This window comes from Phyllobates terribilis, unplaced genomic scaffold (assembly GCF_046119375.1).
Source record: "Phyllobates terribilis strain yellow unplaced genomic scaffold, ASM4611937v1 Scaffold_11__3_contigs__length_659146591, whole genome shotgun sequence".
NCBI lineage: Eukaryota > Metazoa > Chordata > Amphibia > Anura > Dendrobatidae > Phyllobates > Phyllobates terribilis.
Window position 1 is genome coordinate 334,481,283 of NW_027362771.1, and position 25,526 is coordinate 334,506,808.

At 45.7% G+C, this 25,526-nt stretch overlaps 1 protein-coding gene across 4 annotated transcripts in view; it reads left to right on the forward strand.

Moving 5' to 3' along the window:
- VPS13C (vacuolar protein sorting 13 homolog C) overlaps window positions 1–24,779 on the forward strand; it is a 328,945-nt gene extending 304,166 nt beyond the window's left edge. For 2 of the 4 annotated variants that reach the window (XM_073652731.1, XM_073652733.1), the window contains 2 exons: window positions 20,551–20,640; window positions 24,250–24,779. In XM_073652731.1, the coding sequence (XP_073508832.1) occupies window positions 20,551–20,640; window positions 24,250–24,339 (180 nt within the window). In that variant the 3' untranslated portion in view covers window positions 24,340–24,779. Of the gene's footprint in view, window positions 1–2,102; window positions 2,356–18,247; window positions 18,311–20,550; window positions 20,641–24,249 lie in introns of those variants that run through there. The other 2 variants (XM_073652734.1, XM_073652732.1) reach the window with 2 other exon arrangements.
- The last annotated feature ends 747 nt before the right edge of the window (window positions 24,780–25,526 follow it).

Below are 25,526 nucleotides of genomic sequence, written 5' to 3' on the forward strand. Positions count from 1 at the left end.
GAACTGTCCATCTCATCCTTATGGGTGTAAGTTCTGTTTTGTTTTGATAATTGGACATTAGATTCAATTTAGAGAGGTATTTTGATTAATCATTATGATAACCCTACACAGATATAAACATAGAACATTTCAACAATATCCTGCCAGGTTTAAATTGATGTCCTCTATCTCAGGGTTCCCCAACTCCAGTCCTCAAGGCCCACCAACAGGTCATGTTTTCAGGATTTCCTTAGTATTGCACAGGAGATGGAACTATTTCCTGTGCACGTGATGGAATTATCACCTGTGCGATACTAAGGAAATCCTGAAAACATGACCTGTTGGTGGGCCTTGAGGACTGGAGTTGGGGAACCCTGCTCTATCTGAATCAGATAATTCAATATTAATACAATAAACTTTTAATATCAACATGTATTGTCATTACTGCGTCTGATCTCTCTCTCCTGGAAATCCACTCCTCCGCTTCCACAGGATTCTGAAAGAAAACTACCCTCTTGCCATCCACCGCCCTTAGCCTGGCTGGATATGCCATAGAGTAGCTCACATTGGAACTTTTCAGACGTCTTTTAATCGATATGAATGAGGTCCTTCGTTTCTATAAGTCAGCTGAAAAGTCCGGAAACAACATCACGGTGACGCATTCATGTTTAATCACTTGGGCCTTCCGTGCCAATTGTAGAGTATAGTCTCTGTCTTTCCAGTTAAGGAATCTGGCCAGTAGAGGTCTGGGAGGGGCCCCCGGAGGATTTGGTCTCCCAGGTACCCTATGTGCCCTTTCCACCGCATTTGCAGCAGAAAAGGTGGCTTCTGGAAATAGGCTGCGTATCCATTTTTCCACAAAGTCACTGGGGTTGTTTCCTTCCACTCTTTTGGGCAGGATGTGGTTTCGCCTCAGTCTATTCTCCAAATCATAATTTTTTTTGTATACACAGTTCCATTTTTTGTTCTATTACTCGAACACGCTCTGGCAAAGGTGTTACTTCGTCTTCCAGATTCGAGAATCTATCCTCCGCCTGTCGGACTTTCTTTCCCAGATTTGACATATCATTGCGAAGGAGTCCCAGATCGGTTTTAACCTCCTCAATTTTCCCAGTCAGGGAGGCTGTGCAGTCTTGAATAGCAGCCAGCAATTTTGTAGAGACCTATTTCAGAATAGGGTCTGAATCTATATCATCTGGTTCTAGCAGTAATGATGTCTCCCCTTGAGATAGTTTTGAGGATCTCTGGGCCGTATCCGAGTTACTCCCTCTGGCGTAGGGTTTCAGTTTCTCAGCTGCAGATTGCTGTCTATTAGGACTCATGTTGCTTTCCCCGAGAGGCGTATGCAGTATAAGGGGTGGACTTGTAGTTGGCAATTTATTATGTATTACAGGATATTGTCAGTGGTTCGAATATTAATATTTAGAAGATCATAGTCATTTCTCTACTAAGTCATACTGTAGAATATGTGCAGCAAGTGCGATTCCAAAAAAAGGACAGTAGGTGGCAGTAGCACACTGCAGCATCCAAATCCTATGTCTGCACTTTTGCTCCTTCTCCTCCGGCTCAAATTCCCACCTACACACACCAGTTCCTGGTGTCTTTATAGTCCCTATAGTCAGCGTTTCTGCAAAGGAAGGCCAGATCAGGAGATCCACTTCTTCCCTAGAGCAGGGACTTGTAGTATAAAGGTAACTTCAACGTGGTCTTTTATGGGCGGTAGTGTAGGGTCCTGAAACCCAGTTAAAGTAGAAGAGCCACTGGAGGCTAGTAGTATGCTGACAGATAGCGGGGAGATGATAGGAGGATTGTTTAATCACTGGAGAGATTACTCACCGCGCAAGGTCTGCAGCGCAGCGCTCCTTAAATGCAAGATGGCGGCGGTGATCCACTCATACCCCTCCGCCAGTTGGGTCTCCACTTCCCTCCGGTCCTCCTGTTCTCCGGGAGAGGTCACCGCCCAGTCGTCTCTCCTGCGACCGCAGTACTCCGCCTCCACCACACCGCCGCAGGCTCCGCTGAACGTGGGCCGCAGAAGTGAGCCACGTCCCAAGATGGGGCCGCAAAAGGGAGCCACGTCCCAAGATGGCGCCCCTCTCCTCAAACTCCTCTCCTCTCCACAGTCACCTCAGGAGACACCAGGCTCCTCGTCCCTCACCGACACAGCGTGCCCCGACCAGCAGCGCTGCCACCCGCGATGAACTATGGGCGGGTCCCGGCGGCAGGAAGCATCGCAGCCTCACACTGGTCCAGGCGCCAACACGGGCTCCGCAAGTCTCCGCACCATGCGCCACGGGCGCCCGCAAAAGGCTCCACAGAGGGACCCCGTCTGTCTCGGTACCTCAATCCGCAGTCCCAGGCCTCCGCACTGGAGAGGTAAGCTGGCGGTGATGCAGGGATGGGTAAGGGCCCTCTGGAGAAGTCGCGGTCATGAGGCGGGAGTAGGCGCCAATCCCTGTCTTCGCCTAAATGAGGCCGATCCGGTCTAGAGAGGGCTCAGATGATGGCTCACAATCAGGAGAGTAGTGTGTGGGCAAAAAGGGCCTAAAATGGCTTAAAATGCAGAAGAATTATTATTGATAGCTTGGCAGGGTCACAGAGCTTGAGCAAACACGTCCAGCTTAATGGACTTCCTGCCACGCCTACCCCTCCCCCCCCGATTCATTATATTTACATGCCCCCCGCCGCCCCAATTCATTTTGTCATGTCCTCTCTCTCCCACCCCCACTTAATCATCATTTACTCTCCCCACCCCCAATTCATTATCATTTGTTGTCTTCCACCTTCAATTCATTATCATTTGCTCCCCCCACCCCCACTTCAATTCATCATTTGCTGTCCCCCGTCCCCCACCCTCAAGTCATCATTATTTGCACTCCCACACCCTCAATTCATTATTTGCTCTCCCCACCCCCACTTTGTCATTTGCTTTTTTCACCCCCCACTCCCAATTCATCATTAGCTCTCCCCACTCCCAGTTCATCATGTGCACCCCCCACCCCACCACTTTCAGTTCATCATGTGCCCCCCCTCACCCTCCAAGGCTCCCTGCGCAGAGGAGACGTACGCTGATGGCGGCACACGATACCCCAGGCCCCCGCTCTTTACTGCTAGTGGCTGTGTGTGTGGCGTGTGTGTGTGTGTCAAGATCTTGGTTAGACTTATTTGATGCCAATCCAGATGCTAATAAAATTACAAAGTCTATTTAGACAGAAAGGGATGAATAAATTAGCTATTTTTTTTTCACTTCTTTCCTGAAATGAAAAAGACACCTATATAACAATTATAGAGCAAACATAGATGGATGGTATAATGTAAACAAAAATACATGTTATCTTTTTTGCTATGGACCTAGAGAGCAGCATGACATAGGGACAGAGAGCCTTATTCTATCAATGTATCACTTACTAGGCTTTTTGTTGCAGTTTTGATAAAATCCCGGTTTTCTCTGCTGTAGATATAGCAGTGCTATGAATGTTGAGCTGTGTATAACCTCCCACACCCCTGATTTGCAGCTTCCTGTGTACACTTTACATTGTCAGCAAGCTGCTGGACTGCCTGGCATGTGGAACCTAGTTCTGCAGTGATAATTTCCTGCTGATAAAACAATGATTGCATTGAAACTACAGCCAGCTGCTGGAAAAGTGACACATCCCCGGAATCAGGCTCTCTGCACCAACATGCATGCTGCTCTCTAATTGAATAAAAACCTGCTGACAGATTACCTTTAATACCCTTTACTCTGTCGCCTCATTGGGGGACACAGGACCATGGGTGTTATGCTGCTGTCCACTAGGAGGCAACACTATGCATAATCTGAAAAAGATTAACCGTGGCTCCTCCTCTGCAGTATACACCCCTGGACGGCATTAGCCTTCTCCAGTTTTTGCTTAGTGTCGCATAGGAGGCACACCTAAAACTTTTACTCCGTTTTCACAGACTGGATTACAGATGAAGAAAAGTGGGTCTACTGCGAGACTCCCGGCATGGCTCCTTCCTCGGCCCCTTATTACGGGGTGCACGGTTGAAGTCGAGATGGCTATTCCCCATGTCGCTCCTTCCCCAGCCCTTCGGGTGCTGGTTCGAAGTCGAGACCCCCCTCCTTCCCCAATTCCTTTTGGTTTCTGGGTTGAGGTCGAGGCGAGGATATAGCCCCCTGATGGTGACAGCAGCATCTCCCTAATCCCCCACTGGGGGTATTAGGTTGAAACGCCTCAGGTAGGGCCTGTACAGGCAGCACACTATGGCTGAATCCAGGGACCCCAGCCTGCTGCGGGCTCCTGTCGGGGCCGGGGGGAGTGCAGGCAGGCATGACACAACAAAGGCACAGGCCTCCCTGCGCCCTGTTTTTGCGGCAGCACCAGCTCTATGGTGCCTCAGGGGGACTCTTCACAGGGCCCCCCCTCCCGCTTATACCCCACCACTATCCTGCCTTTAAATTCGGGGGGGTCCAGTTCAGATCCGGCCCCCTCCCGGACTTCCGCGCCGGCCTGGACTCCCTTTGGGCATCAGGCATCTAATTTAGGCCGCAGCTTCGGACTAGCCGAAGCCGCCACCTCCTCTCCCCGACCCGCCCCCCGGATGACAAATATGACACTCTACAGTGTCATAGAGGGGGCGGATCGAGACTGAAAGGGCGTGATTTCACACAGTTCTGCCGCCCTTTTCAGCTCACCGCCCCCCTTCTTTCTTAACTTTACTCGGGCGGCCATTTTCTGCTGCAGGAAAAGGGAAGACCAGCCAGTCTCCGGGGGGCACAGGACTATGGATCTTCGGCGCTGGACCTAGGGGCACACTGGTGGGATAAGATCACAGCTGGAGTTCTTCTTCGGCTTTGAGTCCAGGGTTCTCTGCATAGCCACCCCAGTGCACTATGCCGGGCTCAAGGTCCAAGAGAACCAGGCAGGACTGCTATTATGCACTCTCTACAGCCTGCAGCAATACTCTCCCCAGTGGCAGCACGTACCCGCACTGCCAGGACTGCATCCAGACTACTGTGCCAGAACCCCAAGAAGCCCCTGCCAATGCTTCGGTGTCTAATGCCACGCCGGAATGGGTCATTCGGATGTCGCAATCTATGACGCAGTCTATAGATAACCTAACCTCCACATTGCTTCAGGCTCAGCAGAGTCATGCCTCGGCTATGAACGCTACCTAGCAAAGGGAAAGCTCGACTCAGGAACATGACGACCCGGGCACATCCACGTCTAGGTCAGGACGCAAGCGGACCCACAGGTCACGTTCATCTGCGTCATCCCATAGCACACGGTCATCCCCTTCTAGGGAGAGACACCGTAGTTCCTGGTCATCTAGACTGTCCCCTACCAGGGACAGACAACGCAGTTCTCCGCAGCGATCCCCGACCAGCCTCCACCCCGGTTCACCCAGCAGGAGACGCCTTAGCGATACACAGGATTTGGAAGGCATCTGTGATTCCGACTCAGACAAGGAAACTGAAGGGTCCCTGATCTCAATTCCCCCTAGCAATACAGCGCTAGTTGAGGACTTAATTTCCTCCATCCATCGGGTGCTGGACATTTCTGATCTGCCCCCGGAGGCACCACAACACAAGATTTCCTTTGAAGGAGTTCTGAAGCCGCCTAAGGTCTTCTTTGACCACCCAGAGTTTAAGTCGATCCTTAAAAAGCAGTTCTCACAGCCTGAGAAGAAGTTTACCAATCGCAAATATCTGGAGGCGCGGTACCCCTTCCCACAGGAGGTCACCAAGGAATGGACAGATCCACCCGAAGTGGATCCCCCAGTCTCTAGGCTAGCAGCACAGTCACTCCTTTCACTGCCAGATAGCTCAATCCTCAGGGACGTAGCAGACCGGCAGGTGGAACGCATGGCTCGTTCAATTTTCGAGGCCGCCGGGGCCTACCTGGCTCCCGCGTTCGCTTCTCTTTGGGCTGCCAAGGCCATCCTGGCTTGGGCCAAAAATTTACAAGCTGGCCTCCAAGTATCTGCTCCTGAGCTGTCGGACCAAGCGGTTCAAATAGCAGTTGTAGCAGATTACATGCTTCATGCAACTCTGAATTCTGCAAGGGGTGCAGCGGGGATGGCATCAAACGCCATCACGATTCGGCGTATCCTCTGGCTGCGGGAATGGAAATCAGACGCAGCCTCAAAGAAGTCCCTCATGCACCTCCCGTACCTCAGTGGTCGACTTTTTGGTGAACAGTTGGACACGATGATATCCAACGCCACCGGGGGTAAGAGTACCTCTCTCCCCCAACTGAAACCCAAACGCACTTACAAGAAGCGTAACCAAACTCGATTCCGATCCTTTCGGAACTCTTTGGGCTGGTCCGTCTCGCGGGAAGCACAAAATACCAACCGCTCCCCACGCAGGGACAACTCGCGGTCGACGCAAAGGTCGGACAAGACCTGGCAGTCAAAAGCAGGCCAGTCAAAGTCCAAAGGAGGAAAATCTCAGATTTCCTCCTCATCATGACTCTCGGACTCCGGAAGACACCCCACCAGTAGGCGGCCGACTTTTGCTCTTTCAGCAAGTCTGGCTGCCTATTACAGAAGACAGGTGGGTCAGGGAACTAGTGTCTTCGGGATACAAGATAGAGTTCACTTCCAACCCACCAAACAGACTCTTTCTTTCTGTTCCCCCAAAACCGCCAGCCAAGGCTCGTGCCTTCTGCCAAGCGGTCTTCTCGCTTCTTCAAGCAGGAGTCATAGTACCTTTCCCCTCGGCCGAGCGCTTCCGAGGGTTCTACTCCAATTTATTCGTAGTCCCCAAGAAAGGAGGCGGCGTATGGCCCATACTGGACCTAAAACAGCTCAACAAATATGTGCGGGTACGTCACTTCCGCTTGGAGTCCCTTCGGTCCATCATTGCGTCCATGGAGAAGGGAGAATTTCTCGCCTCCATAGACATACAAGACGCATACCTGCATATACCGATTGCACCCGCCCATCAGAGATTTATCAGGTTCGCAATCCACTAGGACCACTACCAGTTCGTGGCTCTCCCGTTCGGACTCGCCACGGCTCCCAGAGTGTTTACCAAAGTCATGGCAGCCACCATTGACGTCCTGCACTCCAGAGGCATAGTAGTCGTTCCATACCTGGTGATCTCCTTATCAAGGCTCCCACCTTCAAGGACTGCGAGCTCAGCGTCTCAATCACAATCGACACTCTGAGTCGCCTGGGCTGGTTAGTCAACCTACAAAAGTCATCACCAACCCCGAGTCAGTCTCTGACCTTCCTGGGAATGCTATTCAACACCTTCAGGGGTCTAGTGCTCCTTCCCAAGGACAAGGCACTGCCTCTCCGTCTAGGAGTTCGCACCCTCCTCAGCAAACCCCCTCAATCTCTCCGGTTTGCCATGAGAGTCCTTGGCAGGATGGTGGCGGCAATAGAAGCGGTCCCATTTGCCCAGCTTCACCTCAGGCCTCTCCAACTAGCCATCCTCAAGTCATGGGACAGGAACCCTTTTTCTCTCGACAGGGAGTTCCAGCTGACCTCGTCAACCAGGAGGTCTCTGCACTGGTGGCTCAAGCCAACCTCACTAACAAAGGGGAAATCCTTTCTCCCGGGTCAATGGAAGGTTCTGACCACTGACGCGAGCCTGACGGGTTGGGGTGCGGTACACCTACACCACAGAGCACAGGGCAAGTGGTCCCCAGCGGAAGCGACCATGCCCATCAACATCTTGGAATTTCGTGCCATCCTCCTGGCATTGAGAGCCTTCCATCACTTACTGGCAGCCTCTCACATCAGAGAGTCGGACAATGCCACGACTGTGGCATATGTGAATCACCAAGGGGGAACCCGCAGTGCCCAGGCGATGCGAGAAGTGACACACATTCTCCACTGGGCGGAAGACACAGGTTCGGTTCTCTCTGCGTTCCACATTCCGAGTGTGGACAACTGGGAAGCAGACTTCCTCAGGCAAGCAACGGACTCGGGAGAGTGGTCTCTCCATCCTGAAGTTTTTCGACAGATCTGCCATCGCTGGGGGATTCCGGACGTGGACCTAATGGCATCCCACTTCAATGCCAAGGTCTCCAACTTCATGGCCAGAACACACGACCGACGGGCGCTAGGAGCGGACGCCCTGGTTCTGGACTGGACCCAGTTCCAGATCCTGTACATTTTTCCACCTATCTCCCTGATATCCAGAGTGGTTAGAAAGATCAAGCAAGAGGGAGTTCCAACCATCCTAATCGCACCGGACTGGCCCAGACGTACATGGTACGCAGACATCGTACAGCTCACAGCGGACGTCCCCTGGCGTCTCCCCGACCGCCCGGATCTTCTGTCACAAGGCCCATTCTACCACCAGAACTCAGGGACCCTCAATTTGACGGCGTGGCCATTGAGACCTGGTTTCTAACCCAGTCAGGGTTCTTGCCGGACGTCATTGGAACCATGATCAGGGCATGGAAGCCAACCTCTGCTAAGATTTATTACCGTACCTGGAAAGCCTTCTTTATCTGGTGCTAATCTCGTGACCGGACCCCATTCCCTTATTCCCTTCCCAGGGTACTTGGGTTTCTCCAATCGGGTCTGGAGGCCAGACTGTCCCTGGCCTCCCTTAAGAGCCAGGTGTAAGTTCTCTTAGTGCTCTTTCAGAGGTGCATTGCTAAGAAGCCGCAAGTAAGGACATTTCTTCAGGGGGTTTCCCGATTGGTTCTCCCCTACAGACGACCACTAGAAACATGGGACCTCAACCTGGTGCTCACAGCATTGCAGGAAACACCCTTTGAACCTCTTAAGGAAGTCCCACTCCGCCTTCTATCCCAGAAAGTGGTTTTCCTGGTGGCAATCACCTCGCTACGCAGGGTGTCTGAACTGACAGCACTCTCCTGCAGACGGCCCTTCCTGGCTTTTCAACAGGACAAGGTAGTTCTCTGTACGGTCCCATCCTTCCTTCCGAAGGTTGTGTCCAACTTCCACCTCAATGAGGAAATTTCACTGCCATCCTTCTGTCCAGTCCCTGTTCATAGAGTGGAGAAGGCTCTGCATATGCTTTACTTTGTCAGGGCATTGCGTATCTATGTGTCTAGGACTGCGCCCTTCCGGAAGTCTGATTCTCTTTTCCTTCTTCTGGAAGGCGGCCGCAAGGGTCTGCCAGCTTCCAAAGCTACCCTTGCCAGGTGGATCAAATTCACCATACAAGAGGCCTACCGCCTCAAAAATTCTCCTCTTCCAGCAGGTATTACGGCACACTCTACACGTGCGGGAGGGGCCTCCTGGGCCATTTGGCACCAGGCTTCGGCTCAACAAGTGTGTAAGGCAGCCACCTGGACTAGCCTACACACGTTTACCAAACACTACAGGGTTCATACCCAGTCCTCAGCAGACGCGAGCCTGGGTAGACGTGTTCTGCAGGCGGCGGTACCCCAATTGTAGGGGCCCGTCTACTCAATATTCGTCCATTGCTTCCCACCCAGGGACTGCTTTGGGACGTCCCATGGTCCTGTGTCCCCCAATGAGGCGACAGAGTAAAGGAGATTTTTGTGTACTCACCGTAAAATCTTTCTCTTAGCCTCTAATTGGGGGACACAGCTCTCAACCGGTTGCCCGTTCCGGGCCATTATGTTGAGTTCTCATATTGTTTTTGAGCTCGTACATAGTTGCCTTCTTATAGGAATGGTTATGTTATCCATGTTATGTTCCTCCTAATGCTTTTGCACAAAACTAGAAGGCTGATGCCGTCCAGGGGTGTATACTGCAGAGGAGGAGCCACGGTTAATCTTTTTCAGATTATGCATAGTGTCGCCTCCTAGTGGACAGCAGCATAACACCCATGGTCCTGTGTCCCCCAATTAGAGGCTAAGAGAAAGAGATTTTACGGTGAGTACACAAAAATCTCATTTTTGCCACGATGTATTACACATGTTTTTAGTTGTAGAAAACTGTGGTCCTTTTAGGACTAGATGGATTTTCAACCTCTGTATATAACAAGAATGCTTCTATAAACTGACAGCAATTAGACATCTTGAAAACTATAAAGAAATGAAACATTAAAAAGTAACTAAACTGTTATTATGCTCGATATGTCATTTTCAAAAATATTGTTATAGGGTTAGTTACCTGATTTTGTATACTTAATGCTGAAAATTGATATGGAAGTGAATTGCACATTGCTGAGAAAGATCCATAAGCTAAGTAATCAGTTTACATACAGTGAGTACGGAAAGTATTGAGACCCCTTTACATTTTTCACTCTGTTTCATTTCAGCCATTTGGTAAATTCTAAAAAGTTCATTTTTTTTCTCATTAAAGTACACTCTGCACCCCATCTTGACTGAAAAAGAAAAACAGAAATGTAGAAATTTTTGCACATTTATTAAAAAGAAAAACTGAAATATCACATGTCATAAGTATTCAGACCCTTTTCTCAGTATTGAGTAGAAGCACCCTTTTGAGCTAGTACAGCCATAAGTCGTCTTGGGAATGATGCAATAAGTTTTTCACACCTGGATTTGGGGATCCTCTGCCATTCTTCCTTGCAGATCCTCTCCAGTTCCGTCAGGTTGGATGGTGAACGTTGGTGGACAGCCATTTTCAGGTCTCTCCAGAGATGCTCAATTGGGTTTAGGTCAGGGCTCTAGCTGTTCCAGTCAAGAATGGTCACAGAGTTGTTCTGAAGCCACTCCTTTGTTATTTTAGCTGTGTGCTTAGGGTCATTGTATTGTTGGAAGGTGACCCTTCGGCCAAGTCTGAGGTCCAGAGCACTGAAAAACACCCCCATAGCATAATGCTGCCACCACCATGTTTCACTGTTGGAATTGTATTTGGCAGGTGATGAGCAGTGCCTGGTTTTCTCCACACATACCACTTAGAATTATCACCAAAAAGTTCTATCTTCGTCTCATCAGACCAGAGAATCTTATTTCTCATAGTCTGGGAGTTCTTCATTTGTTTTTGAGAAAATTCTATGCGGGCTTTCATATGTCTTGCACTGAGGCGAGGCTTCTGTTGGGCCACTCTGCTATAAAGGCCCGACTGGTGGAGGGCTGCAGTGATAGTTGACTTTGTGGAACTTTCTCCCATCTCCCTACTGCATCTCTTGAGCTTAGCCACAGTGATCTTGGGGTTCTTCTTTACCTCTCACCAAGGCTCTCCCACGATTGCTCAGTTTGGATGGATGGCCAGGTCTAGGAAGACTTCTGGTGGTCCCAAACTTCTTCTATTTAAGGATTATGGAGGCCACTGTGCTCTTAGGAACCTTGAGTAATGCAGAAATTCTTTTGTAACCTTGACCAGATCTGTGCCTTGCCACAATTCTGTCTCTGACCTCCTTGGGCAGTTCCTTTGAGCTCATGATTCTCATTTGGTCTGACATGCACTGTGAGCTGTGAGGTCTTATATAGACAGGTGTGTGCCTTTCCAAATCAAGTCCTATCAGTTTAACCCCTTTACCTCCGAGGGTGGTTTGCACGTTAATGACCAGGCCAATTTTTACAATTCTGACCACTGTCACTTTGAGGTAATTACTCTGGAACGCTTCAACGGATCCCCCTGATTCTTAGATTGTTTTTTCGTGACATATTGTACTTCATGATTGTGGTAAAATTTCTTCGATATCACTTGCGTTTATTTGTGAAAAAAAACGTAAATTGGGCGAAAATTTTGCAATTTTCAAAATTTGAATTTTTATGCCCTTAAATCAGAGAGATATGTCACACAAAATACTTAATAAATAACATTTTCCACATGTCTACTTTACATCAGCACAATTTTGGAACCAAAATTATTTTTTTTTGTTAGGGAGCTATAAGGGTTAAAAGTTGACCAGCGATTTCTCATTTTTCCAACAAAATTTACAAAACCATTTTTTTTAGGGACCACATCACATTTGAAGTCACTTTGAGAGGTCTTTATGACAGAAAATACCCAAAAGTGACACCATTCTAAAAACTGCACTCCTCAAGGTGCTCAAAACCACATTCGAGAACTTTATTAACCCTTCAGGTGCTTCACAGGAATTTTTGGAATGTGGAAGAAAAAAATGAACATTTAACTTTTTTCACAAAAATGTTACTTTAGACCCAATTTTTTTTATTTTCACAGGGGTAACAAGAAAAAATGGACCCCAAAATTTGTTGTGCAATTTCCCCTGGGCACGCATATACCCCATATGTGGGGAAAAACCACTGTTTGGGCGCACGGAAGGGAAGGAGCGCCTTTTGACTTTTTGATTGTAAAATTTGCTTGAATAATTAGCGGACGCCATGTTGCGTTTGGAGAGCTCCTGTGTGCCTAAACATTGGAGCTCCCCCACAAGTGACCCCATTTTGGAAACTAGACCACCCAAGGCACCTATCTAGATGCATAGTGAGCACTTGGAACCCCTAGGTGCTTCACAAATTGATTCGCAAAAATGAAAAAGTATTTTTTTTTTTCATTTTTGCAAATCAATTTGTGAAGCACCTGGGGGTTGCTCACTATGCATCTAGATAGGTGCCTTGGGGGGTCTAGTTTCCAAAATGGGGTCACTTGTGGGGGAGCTCCAATGTTTAGGCACACAGGGGCTCTCCAAACGCAACATGGCGTCCGCTAACAATTTGAGCCGATTTTCCATTCAGTTTGTTAGCGGACACAATGTCGCGTTTGGAGAGCCCCTGATGTGGCTAAACAGTGGAGCTCCCCCACAAGTGACCCCATTTTGGAAACTATACCCCTCAAGGATTTTATTAAGGGGTATAGTGAACATTTTGAACCCAGAGGTACGACACAGAATTTGATAACATTAGGTCATCATATTGAATAAGTTGTCATTAGTCTTGAGCGCAAGTGCTCGCTACTTGAGTTTGCATCGGATACTCAGGTATGCATCATGTATCGCGCGTGCTCGAGTGACATGCTCGAGTCCCTGCCCCGCATGTTTCACGGTTATTAGACACCCAAAAAAAAACATGCGGGGATTGCTCGTGCATGGCAGGCAATCCCCGCAAAGTTTTTTTGGCCGCGAAGCATATGGGGCAGAGACTCGAGCATGTCACTCAAATACCCACGATACTCAATGCATACCAGAGCACCCGATGCAAACTCAAGTAGCGAGCACTTGCTCTCAACACTAGTCGCCATATAGTCATCTTTTTTTTCTTACTTTTGAAAAAAATCCCAACCCCAACCCTAACCCTAGCACAAACCTAACCCGAGAGTTTATTTTTTACGCCGTTCCTCGTGCGGTATAAGTGATTAGACGACCCTATTCTTCGGGTCGGTGCGACTACAGCGATACCAGAATCATATGAGGTTTTTATGATTGACAGCTGTCACACACTAAAATACGCATTTTTTGTAAAATCTAGTTTTTGCATCGCCATATTTTGAGAGCTATAATTTTTCCAGATTTTGGCAGACAGAGTCATGTGATGGCTTGTTTTTTGCGGGATGAGTTGGCGTTGTTATTGGTGCCATTTTCAGGCACGTGACATTTTTTGATCGCTTTCTATTCCGATTTTTGGGAGGCAGAATAAACAAAAACCAACAATTCAGGAATTGTTTTTTGGGGGTTTTTTTTATGCCGTTCCGCGTGTGGTAAAATTGATAAGGCTGCTTTATTCTTTGGGCCAGTACGTTTACAGCGATACCACATTTATATAGTTTTTCTATGTTTTGCACTTTTACATAATAAAAGCAATTTTATAGAAAAAGTTATTTTTTAGAATCGCTTTATTCTGAGAGCTATAACTTTTTTATTTTTCGGCTGATGGAGCTGTATGGCGGCTTGTTTTTTGCGGGACGAGATGACGTTTTCAGCGGTACCATTTTTATTTATATTCGTCTTTTTGATCGCGTGTTATTCCATTTTTTGTTTGCCGGTATGGTGATAAAGCATTGTTTTTTGCTTCGTTTTTTTTTTTATTTTTTTTTTACCGTCTTCACTGAAGCGGTTAACTAGTGGGACAGTTTTATAGGTCAGGTCGTTCCGGACGCGGCGATACCAAATATGTGTACTTTTATTGTTTTTTTTGTTGTTTTTTTTATAATAATATTTATTGATGGGTACATTATATTTTTATTTTTGGTGGATTATTTTTTTTATTTTTTTTTAAATATTTTTTACAATTTTTTTTTTTTTTTTTTTTTTTTTTTCACTTTGACACTTTTTACACTTTTTTACTTTGTCCCACTATGGGACTTTCACTTTTTTTTCTCTGATCGCTTGCATGGCACAGGAATGCAGCACCATCCCTGTGCCATGCAGGCTGTCAGCGCTGGACAGGGAGAAGATAGTTTGGAGATGCACTGCGCATGTCCAAAAAATCTTCCTGCTGTCTGGTGACCCGGATGTTGTCATGACGACATCGGGTCGTCATGGCAACATCCTGGAAGCCGCGGCAGACAGCGCTGGTGGCCGGAAGAGGAGGTAAGTATCGGCGATCACCTCCCCTTGCCACCGCAATACTGCGATCGACTTTGATCGCAGCATTGCGGGGGTTAATGTGCCGGGAGCGGTGCCGGACCGCTCCCTGCACATAGCATCGGGTGTCAGCTGTGACAATCAGCTGACACCCGGCGGCGATCGCGCCCGCACAGCCTGTGTGCAGGCGAAATCGCCAGGGCGTATAAATACGTATCTGGTCCATAAGTCCCAGGGCACAGATACGTACTAATACGCCCTATGTCGTAATTAAACACAGCTGGACTCCAATGAAGGAGTAGAACCATCTCAAGGAGGGTCACAAGGAAATTGACAGCATGTGACTTAAATATGAGTGTCTGAGCAAAGGGTCTGAATACTTATGACCATGTGATATTTCAGTTTTTCTTTTTTAATAAATTTGCAAAAATTTCTACATTTCTGTTTTGTTTCAGTCAAGATGGGGTGCAGAGTGTACTTTAATGAGAAAAAAAATGAACTTTTTAGAATTTACCAAATGGCTGCAATGAAATAAAGAGTGAAAAATTTAAAAGGGTCTGAATACTTTCCGTACCCACTGTATCTCCCTATTTCAGTGTGGGTTGTACACTTTTTCCCTTGTATAGAAGACAACATGCTACTGCCACAGTGAGAGCACTGAAGCTTTTGCATAAAGGAGGCAAAATCAAGTATTTAACCCTGTTACAATATTTCTGGTAATGACATCTCCTGCACAAAACTGGGGAAAAAAAGTTTAGTTACTCTTTAGGCTGTGTGCCCACGATGCAGAAATGCTCCAGATTTTTTCCTGAGCGTTTCTGCATCTCCCTGGCAGAAAAAACGCATGCGGATTGTACATGCGTTTTTCCTGCCAGGGACATGCGGATGTGAAGCCTTTTTCACATGCATTTCCGCATGCGGGTTGTCAAGAACTTTCCAAACGATTTTAGCATCACTTGGAAAGTGCTTGACAACTTGGTCACACTATATAAATCCATGCAGCCGTCATGGATTTATATAGTGTGACCGAAAGAATGTTAAAAAATAAATCTATACTTACCTTTTGATGGCCCCCGGTGTCTTTATTCGATGCGTCTCGGCTTGCAGACAGCTCGCGGTACACTAAAGGACCTGCCGACGTCAGCGGTCGCGTGACCCGTCACATGACTAAATGACGTCATGGCAGGTCCTTGAGTCCACCGTAATCTGCCGGCAAGCCAGGACAAAGACACCGGGGGCCATCAGAAGGTAAGTATAATGTTTTATTTTTTGATTTTTTTTTTTTTTTTTACAGGTTCTATGGTACCGGGTCTGGAGGAGAGTCTCCTCTTCTCCAGACCCGGGTACCATCCGCACATTGGAACACATGTAATCCACATGTACAGATGCAGTGATGTGTAATCCATGCGTTCCAATGCAAGTCAATGGCGGCGAAAACGCAGCACTTCCGCAAAATAATTGGTAGTGCTGCGGATTTTTCTGCAATGATAATCCGCAGCGGAAATTTCCGCAGCATGTGCAGAGCACATGCGGATTATCATTGGGGAACATGGCAGGCCTTCTACCAAGCGTTTTTTAAGCGTTTCTGCAGCGGGATTGCCGCTGCGGAAACGCTTAAAAAACGCATCGTGGGCACACAGTCTTAAGTGTGTTGAGAAACATTTACTATACAGTGACTCATGTTTATGTCAGGCTGCAAGGTGTTCAACAGTCCTGTTTGAAATGTAGAAGACTAGTATCCTAGGCATCTGTGCAAAGCAGGAACCTCTGCTGCAATTCTGCTATTACTATTTTTTTATTTTTTATAAAGGTTGTCTTCTTGAAGACTGTCTGGGTCCCAAAGTCAAAGGGTTCATTCTTTTCAGGTCATACCTCCATAAGCCAGAAGAGAGAACAATGATTTACCATAAATGAGTTCCACTTTATGCCACATTTCCTAAATGTGTGACCTTTAGAATTTCTTTTACAGTATCTGCTGTCGACTATGACTAAACTAACATAATGTATGTAAAGCATCTGAAATGTTGATTATGTTTATACTTTTATATTATAAGTTCACTTCTCAGGTTTCTTGGCTTGTCCTGCACTTACAGTTCTCTGGCCTCTCTCCGTCTTTCTTCTCCCGCTGACGGCTTCCTGTTGGGTTGGTTACTGGCATGCAGGGCCAGCGTAAGGGGCAGGCAGGCAGACTAGACATCTGTCTAGGGCCCCCGCTCCCCCAGGTGGCCAGACAGTGGTGTGCCACTAATAACTGCAAACATCGCGGCCGATTTGGGGCCTGTGAGTCAGTCTCCCCGCATCGCGCATTCAACTGTATCAGCATTGTAGATTCCAATATAGTTGAAAACAATGATGGAGCAGGGAGCGTCAGATGACGCTTTTTCTCTCCTCATTCCCCCTCTGCCTCTGACGCAGAGGGCGCGATGACGTCACTTCATCGCGCCAAGCTATTCCTGCAGAGTGGAGATGCTGGGACGCTCTGCAGAGCAAGGAGCAGTGGGGGAACGAGGAGAGGTAGGTATTGTATTTTTGTTTTTTATACATGGTGGCCATAAGACTGCAAGAATGTGGGGCTGCATTTTGCTGTATGGGGGGAGCTGCATTTTGCTGTATGAGGGGGCTGCATTTTACTGTATTGGGGGGGCGCATTTTACTGTATGGGGGGGGCTGAATTATGCTGTATGGGGGGGCTGCATTATACTGTATGGGGGGGTGGCATACTGTATGGGTGGAGTCTGCATTATACTCTATGGGGAGGGCTGCATTATATTCTTTGGGGGGCTGCATTATACCCTATGGGGGAACTGCTTTATACTCTGAGGAAGCTGCATTATACCCCATAGGGGGGGCTGCATTTTACTTTATGGGGGGTTGCATTATACTCTATTGAAGACTATGGGGTGCATTGTAATATATGGGACCTGCATTATACTGTATCGGGAACTATGGGGAATGCATTATACTGTATGAAGGACTATGGGGTGCATTATACTATAGGGAGTGCATTGTACTATATGGAGGACTGTGGGGGGTGCATTATACAATATGGAGGACTATGCGATGCATTATACTATATTGAAGACTATGGGGAGTTCATTATACTATAGGGAGGATATGGGCTGTGCATTATTCTATATGGAAGGCTATGGGGAGTGCATTATACTGTATGGAGAACTATGGGGTGCATTATACTGTATGGCGGGCTATGGAGTGTCCATTATACTATATGAAGGGCTATGGGTGCATCATACTATATTTAGGACTATGGAGAGTGTATTACACTATATGGAGGGCTATATAGGGCACGTTATGCTATATGTAGGATTATGGGGTGTGCATTATACAATATGGAGGACTATGGGGCACATTATACTATATGGAGCACTATATGGTGTACATTATACAGTATGGAGGACTTGGAGTGTATTATACTTTGCAAGCAAAATGCTGCCTATTCATCGAGTGATTGGATTGTTTATGCCGGAACAAATCGTTGTTCTCAGCAGCACATCGCCCTGTGAAAACTGCAGATATGCTGCTGGCAACATGATTCTGTATGTGGACAGATTGATCTATTAGTGATTGTTCTGTCCCCATCATTCTTCCTCAGCTGGTGTAAAGAGGCCGGGAAATAAGCGTTGAACGTCTTCAATATTGTTGATTGTGCTTGTTTAGTGGCCTGAACTCAACGCATGTAACTACAACCAAAATGTTTGTGTGGTGCAATATGTGAGTATTTTGGGCCCCACTTTAAACTTTTGCCCAGGGCCCCACTTTGTCTAAAACCGGCCCTGCTGATATGTCACTCTTCTGTGTGACCTGCTTTCACCATCCCGCCTGCCCCCCACTGATTTGTAGAGCACGTACCGTCATTCCCAGGAATTGGATAATTTCACCAGGACTCTACTGATCATGTACCTCCGGGAATTACAGCATCCGCACAAGATCTCGGGCGGTGAAGCCGGTCACAGAGAAAAGTGACCTGTCCGTGACTGACAAGAGGCCGGCCGCGGAAGGAGAAAGAGGGCAAGAGGCCAGAGAGTTGTAAGTGCAGACCATAATACAAAGGCATAGATATATTCAACATTTCAGATGCATATACATGACATTAGTTTAGGGTCTAAAAACCTACTGATAGGTTCCCTTTAAAAGCGCTTGAAAAATTATTGGCCAAAATGCTAAAGGACATTCTGCTCTCCCGTCTGCGTCTTCCAGTGGACATAAATGCCTTGATTTTAATCTGATCATTTTTATTGAAAACTCCAGATACAAATTTTCCATTTTCAATTATCATGTATGACATAATTCATTATTATAAAGCATAGACAAAACATCACAAATTCAATTCCCTAGTCCTCTCTTTATCTAAGTCCCAATATTCCAGAGAGAACCATTTTCATGCACGCGACATTTCTAGAATAAAGGAGTATAAAATTAGTCTGGGGAGGGGGAAAAAGGGGCTATAGATTAGGGAGTAACATAAAATATATACAGTCTGATTAGAAGATTCATTGGTAACCCTGGAGGATCAAGCCAAGGACTCCATATCTTTTCTGATTTGCGAATTGAGTTGAATTTAAGATGGACTCCTCTTTCCATCGAGATTATATTATTTCTTTGGCTTTAGCACTCCAATAGTTGGAGGTTGTGTGCCTAACCAGTGAAATTCAAGAAGCTTATGTGCTTGAAATAGGATGCGAGAGAGACCTATGAATAGGGGTGAGTCAGGATCCACTCCATCTTCAAATAGTCTCGATATACAGGTGCATCTCACTAAATTAGAATATCATCAATAACTTAATTTATTTCAGTTCTTCAATACAAAAAGTGAAACTCATATATTATATAGAGTCATTACAGAGTGATCTATTTCAAGTGTTTATTTCTGTTAGTGTTGATGATTATGGCTTACAGCCAATGAAAGCACAAAAGTCATTATCTCAGTAAATTAAAATAATTAGCAAAAAACACCTGCAAAGGCTTCCTAAGCTTTTAAAAAGGTCCCTTAGTCTGTTTCAGTAGGCTCCACAATCATGGGGAAGACTGCCTTCTGGATATCTGTCAAGTCAGCAGTCATTGACACACTCCACAAGGTCCCAGAGTTCCAATTTTTATTTGAAAATCAAGGTCCCAGAGTCTGGAGGAAGAGTGGAGAGGCACAGAATCCAAGCTGCTTGAGGTCTAGTGTGTTTTATCAAGACCAAAGTCAGCACAGCCGTCTACCAGGAAATTTTAAAGCACTTCATGCTTCCCTCTGCCGACAAGCTTTCTGGAGATGGAAATTCCATTCTCCAGCAGGACTTGGCACCTGTACACACTGCCAAAAGTGCCAATACCTGGTTTAAAAACAACAGTATCACTGTGCTTGATTGGCCAGTAAACTCGCCTGACCTTAACCCCATACAGAATCTATGGGGTATTGTGAAGAAGAAGATGAGAACCCAACAATGCAGATGAGCTGAAGGCTGCTATCAATGCAACCTGGGCTTCCATAACACCTCAGCAGTGCCACAGGCTGATCTCCTCCATGCCACGCCGCATTGATGCTGTAATTGATGCAAAAAGAGCCCGACCAAGTATTGATGCATTTACTGAGCATACATTTCAGTAGGCCAACATTTCTGATTTTAAAAACATTTTTCAAGCTGTTGTTATAAAGTATTCTAATTTACTGAGATAATGACTTTTGTGTTTTCATTGGCTGTAAGCCATAATCATCAACATTAACAGAAATAAACAGTTGAAATAGATCACTCTGTCTGTAATGACTCTATGTAATGAGTTTCACTTTTTGTATTGAAGAATTGAATGAAATTAACTTTTTGATGATCTGATTTAGTGAGATGCCCCTGTACATAAATGGAGATCTGTTAATGGTTTCACTCCTTACACCCTTTCTATCAAAGAGATGACTTGGCTCCAAAATGGGCCTATCAGTCTAGATTCCCACATTAGATGTGCCTCATCAATCCCGCACCTAGGGCATTTTGCATCATGGCGATACCCTATTTTGTGTAGAAAGCTAGGAGCTTTGTACTCTCTATGAATTAAATATAATTGAGAGAGCCTTTTGGGCCTGACATTAATGCCTTGTAACTGGAACTGCACTGTATTTACATGTAGCTGGAAAAAAACACTTTAATAATAGAAGAATAAAAAGTACCATTTCACTGGTTTCACTGTAGCATCTTGGTGAATAGACAATTTATTCATTTTGTTTCTTTTTTCCTGTGCAGGACCATAGTCTTACAGTTTTTCAGAAGAAAGAAAATGTAAGTCCTGAAATTAGAAAAAGGGTTATTCTCCAAAGCAATTCTTCTGCTCAGGTAATATAGCTGGCTAATATTTCTTCAGAAGATTGATATCTTTATTGCCAAAAACTATTTCTATTTGTTTCTTACATTATTATTATTATTATTATTATATTTTGGTGCCTCAGAAACACTTTGTTTGTGACAAGATTTTAGTTCTATTTACTTGCTGGACAATCTCAGTGTGTAGAGTATGACCTTCTTCATTAAAGCACCACTCCAGTGTTTTGTTGCTTTTATTTCAGTGCTGAGTGGTGCCACTAATCTAAGTTCCCTGACCCTAGTATTGTACTTACCAGCTGCCATATTCTGCTCTTCCCTGAGCTTCTCCGGTCACATTCGACCATCTTGTGACTTCAACTTCTGGCAGACTGGAGGTCAGATATAACTGTCACAAGTTCTCAATGTAAGTCTGTAAGGAACCTCGTTCTGGCTCTTATAGACCTACATTGAGTAGAGACTTCAGATTGCTCAGCAAAACACTGCAGCAATCAAGCAGGTCACAAACTACTGGAGACTGACCAGAGCGCCGTTGATAACAGATGAAGACGCTGGAAGTGAGTATAAGGCCATGTTCAGTATTTGGTCAGTATTTTATATCCTTATTTGTAAGCCCAAATCAGGAGAGGAACAATCCGAGGAAAAGTATAATAGAAACACGTCACCACTTCTGTATTTATCACCCACTCCTGGTTTTGCCTTACAAATACTTATGTAAAATATTAGTAAATAATAATCTTTTTATTTATATAGCACCAACATATTCTGCAGCGCTTTACAATTCAGACAATTTACAGACATTATCGTCGCTGTCCCCATTGGGGCTCACAATCTAGAATCCCTATCAGTATGTCTTTGGAGTGTGGGAGGAAACCAGAGAACACCCACGCAAACACAGGGAGAACATACAAACTCTTTGCAGATGTTGTCCTTGGTGGGATTTGAACCCAGGGACCCAGCTCTGCAAGGCTGCAGTGCTAACCACTGAGCCACCGTGCTGCCCAAATTGACCAAATACTGAACGTGTGATCGTGGCCTAAGACTGAGGGCAGGAAACTTAGATTAATGACACCACTCCAGCGGTAAAATTAAAAAAGAAAAAAAAACAGGAATGGTTCTTTAAAATCTTGTTAAATCTGCAGTTTAGTTAAATAGAACTTGTTTATATTACCCACTCTTATTCACTGGTTTGCCCTAAAACATGCACTAAATTTTAACTTTTTTTATTATTTTAATAGCATATTATTAGATACCATTCAACACTTGCTAAAGGCTAGATTAGCACAAGCAGTTTTATAATTGCACTCAATAGTGGATTCAAAAGAGAGAAATTTGAGTCTTTCCTTTACATGTTTTCTTTTCTTATATCTACTTTTGGCTTTGGCAAATAAAACAAAGCTGCATCATAAAGAGGATCTGTCAAGTCATGTGAAGGGAGCCGGTCATTTCCAAAAATTCTATTTACTTAGATCTAGGGTTACTCTGGCACTTTGGTGGCCTACTACACACACACACTGAAGAGCAGACTGTCAAAGTGGCGGACAGTGATCACAGGTCTCTCCCAATATAGTCAGAGGTGACTGTAATCGCACCCTGCACAGCCCCATGACTGAAGTGAGATGCTGCAGGCAGTACATAAGTACCTTTGTTCTCTTTAACTCCAATAACACACAGTCATGATTTGAATGCTTTTTATTTGCCGATTAACAAATTAGATTAACCCTATATCTGCAGCTAAATGGCATTTCTGGACATAACCACTTCAATTTAACTAATCAACATTTTTTGTTGCTTAGTTTCACACTGTAAATTTAAGAAAAAAATTATTTTACCAGTTGGGGATGTGAGTGCCTACACTCTGGTCCTGTCCAACAGTGCTGCCTCTATCAGTTTTTGTAGGAACATACTCTTTTTTGCAAAGAATATGCTAACAATTACCGTATTTTTCGGACTATAAGGCGCACCGGACCATAAGACGCACCTAGGTTTTAGAGGAGGAAAATAAAAAAATAAAAATTTAAGCAAAAAATGTGGTCATGATGCACTTTTAAGGGGGAGGGGGTCTTCTGCTGACACTGGTATAGGGGTAATGTCCCCCAATTCTGACAATATCCCCCATCCTGGTATATATGCCGCCCCCCTTCCTTTTATATGTGGTCCCCATCCCCATCCTGGTATGCCTGGCATCCCTCCATCCTGGTATGCATTGCACCCCTCATACCTATCCTGATATGCATGGCTCCCTCATCCTTATCCTGGTATGCATGGCTCCCTCATCCTTATCCTGGTATGCATGGCACCCCTCATCCCCAATCCTGGTATGCATGGCACCCCTCATCCCCAATCCTGGTATGCATGGCACCCCTCATCCCCAATCCTGGTATTCATGGCACCCATCATCCCTGTCCTGGTATGCATGGCACCCCTAATCCCTGTCCTGGTATGCATGGCACTCCTAATCCCTGTCCTAGTATGCATGGTCCCCCTAATCCCATCAGGCTGCACATTAAAAAAAAAAATAAACACTCATACTCACCTCTCTTCTCTCCTCCAGTGCTGCGCCCTGTCTGCCTGCACTGATCTCTCCATGTGAGCCGCGCATGACGTCACTGCCATGCGCGGCTCACATGGAGAGATCAGCTGCCGGAAGTCACTGCTCCCCACGCCGGGTCTGTGTGCGCGGGGACTCTCCTTCATAGCCAGCACACAGCGGAGCCGCTCTGCGGCTGCTGCTGCTGCCGACTATCTCCTGTGCCCGCTCATTAAAGGGCATGAATATTCACCCCCTAGGCGTGGAGAGAGGTTGAATATTCATGCCCTTTAACAGCGGGCACAGGAGATAGCCGGCAGCAGCCGCAGCGTGGCTACACTGTATACCGCTATTAAGGAGCATGAATATTTAGTGCTCCCCACGTCTCATGGGCATGGGGAGCAGTGAATATTCATGTTCTTTAGCAGCGGGGACAGTGTAGGCTGCAGCGGGCGGCTGCTGCCTCCTGTGCCCCGCTCCTCCACCGATACCGCTCCCCCCACACCCCACATAAATATACACCCATTATACACCCATATACAGCACTATAAGATGCACCCTCCATTTTCCTCCAAAATTTTGGAGGAAAAAAGTGCGTCTTATGGTCAGAAAACTACGGTAGCTGTCAGTTTATTTCAAACTTTCCAGTAGGAAAAGCAGAAGATCGGCATAATTCTGAATTCTGAGAAGAGGTGCTCCAGCATAGTTATTTAAAGGAGTTGTCCTCTTTCAAAATTAATGCTCAAATGGCTCAAGGAGGCAAAAACACTATATTTAGACTGCACAAATTTCTGAGCTCCATGATTGGTTGCATCACTGTCTATGTGACATCACCGGTGAAGCCGATCAAATAAGATCATCGCAATGGTCAAAAGCAACAGTAGTGCCGGGAGGGTGAATTGAATGCTCATTTCATTTTCTATTTTGTTTTATTTTATATAGATTTCTGTTGGCCTTCTTGATCTTTGAAGGGAGACATCCCCTTTAATGGGGAATACAGGCCTTCTATAAATTGCATATGTGAAAACACTGCAAACTGGTAACAACTGAGGTTTAGCCTTTATTTCTAACTGTTCGTTTGCTTTTTTTCTAAGGAGGTTCTGAGAGCCCTTGATGAGGCTCGGACAACTCGCCAACAACAAACCTTAGTGAGACAGAAATCGGAGAGGTTCATCAAGAAGTAGAGCAGCTAAATGCTTTTGTGCTTTTTGTATACAATCTGTTACTATTTCTACACCATTGATTTAAAGATTTTTGCACTATTTTCCTTTTGCTGCACATATTTTTCTATGGACTTTAAATGTTCTCTCTAGTTTGATGTTACGGGTGAAAAATCTTCATTGTGTGTCTTTAAGAAGTCGACACCCAACTCCTTTGTACTGGTAAAGATCAAGATCATGTCCATATGGAAAGTTAAGCGTCCAATATTGCACTTCAGTGTTTGTAATGATTATATTGATCCTGATGATTGTTGTAAGAAACAAGCCACTGCCTTTATTGCTCCATGTATAAAAATACATTTGTTTAATGAAATAAGGAAAACAATATGTACGGTTTGTCATGAGTTTATTTATGACTTTTAGCATCAACACCAATATTAAAACAGCTCCTTATTTTCTTTAAAGACTGTCTTGATTCGTTCACTAAATTTAGTCATAGAAGTCAGATCAGTGTGGGTCTTACCAACTGTTAGGGTACGTGCCCATGATCCATAATAGCAGTGTTTTGGACGTAGCTTACCTGCTCTGCGTCCAAACACTGCGTTCTACATTAGAAGCACAGTGGATGGATTTATAGAAATCTCATGCCCACTGTGCTTCTATTTGATGCCTCGTAAACTCACCGGCGGCACGGTTTTACAATCCACAGTATGTCACCTTCTGTTGCTGAGACGATAGTCTCTGCAACAGAAATTTCCCCAATAGAATGTATTGGATGCAGTAACTCCGCATGTGTTCAGTGAATATGTGCAGATTTACCTGCGTGATCGGACGCAGCGAAAATACACTGTGTCCAAAGCGCTGCTATAGCCTGATCGTGGTCATGTAGCCTTATTCTCCGAGATCCCGAGAATGAGTTGGCTCCCTTCTGGCCTGCAATTATTGGAAGACTCAGATATACAGTCACTTCCTGAACTGAAAAGACATATTTTAGACTATAACGTGCACAAACATTTCTTTTCCCAGCAAGTGTATGAGGGCATGTGCCCTTGATCAGGAGCCGATGCGTGTTTATGCAGTACACAAATCATATAATGAGCATATGCAGTGTTATTCCTCATCTATACACACGCACACGCACGCACACACACACACACACACACACACACACACACCAAAGCTTATTCGTAAAAGTTACTTGAAAGTGCCGT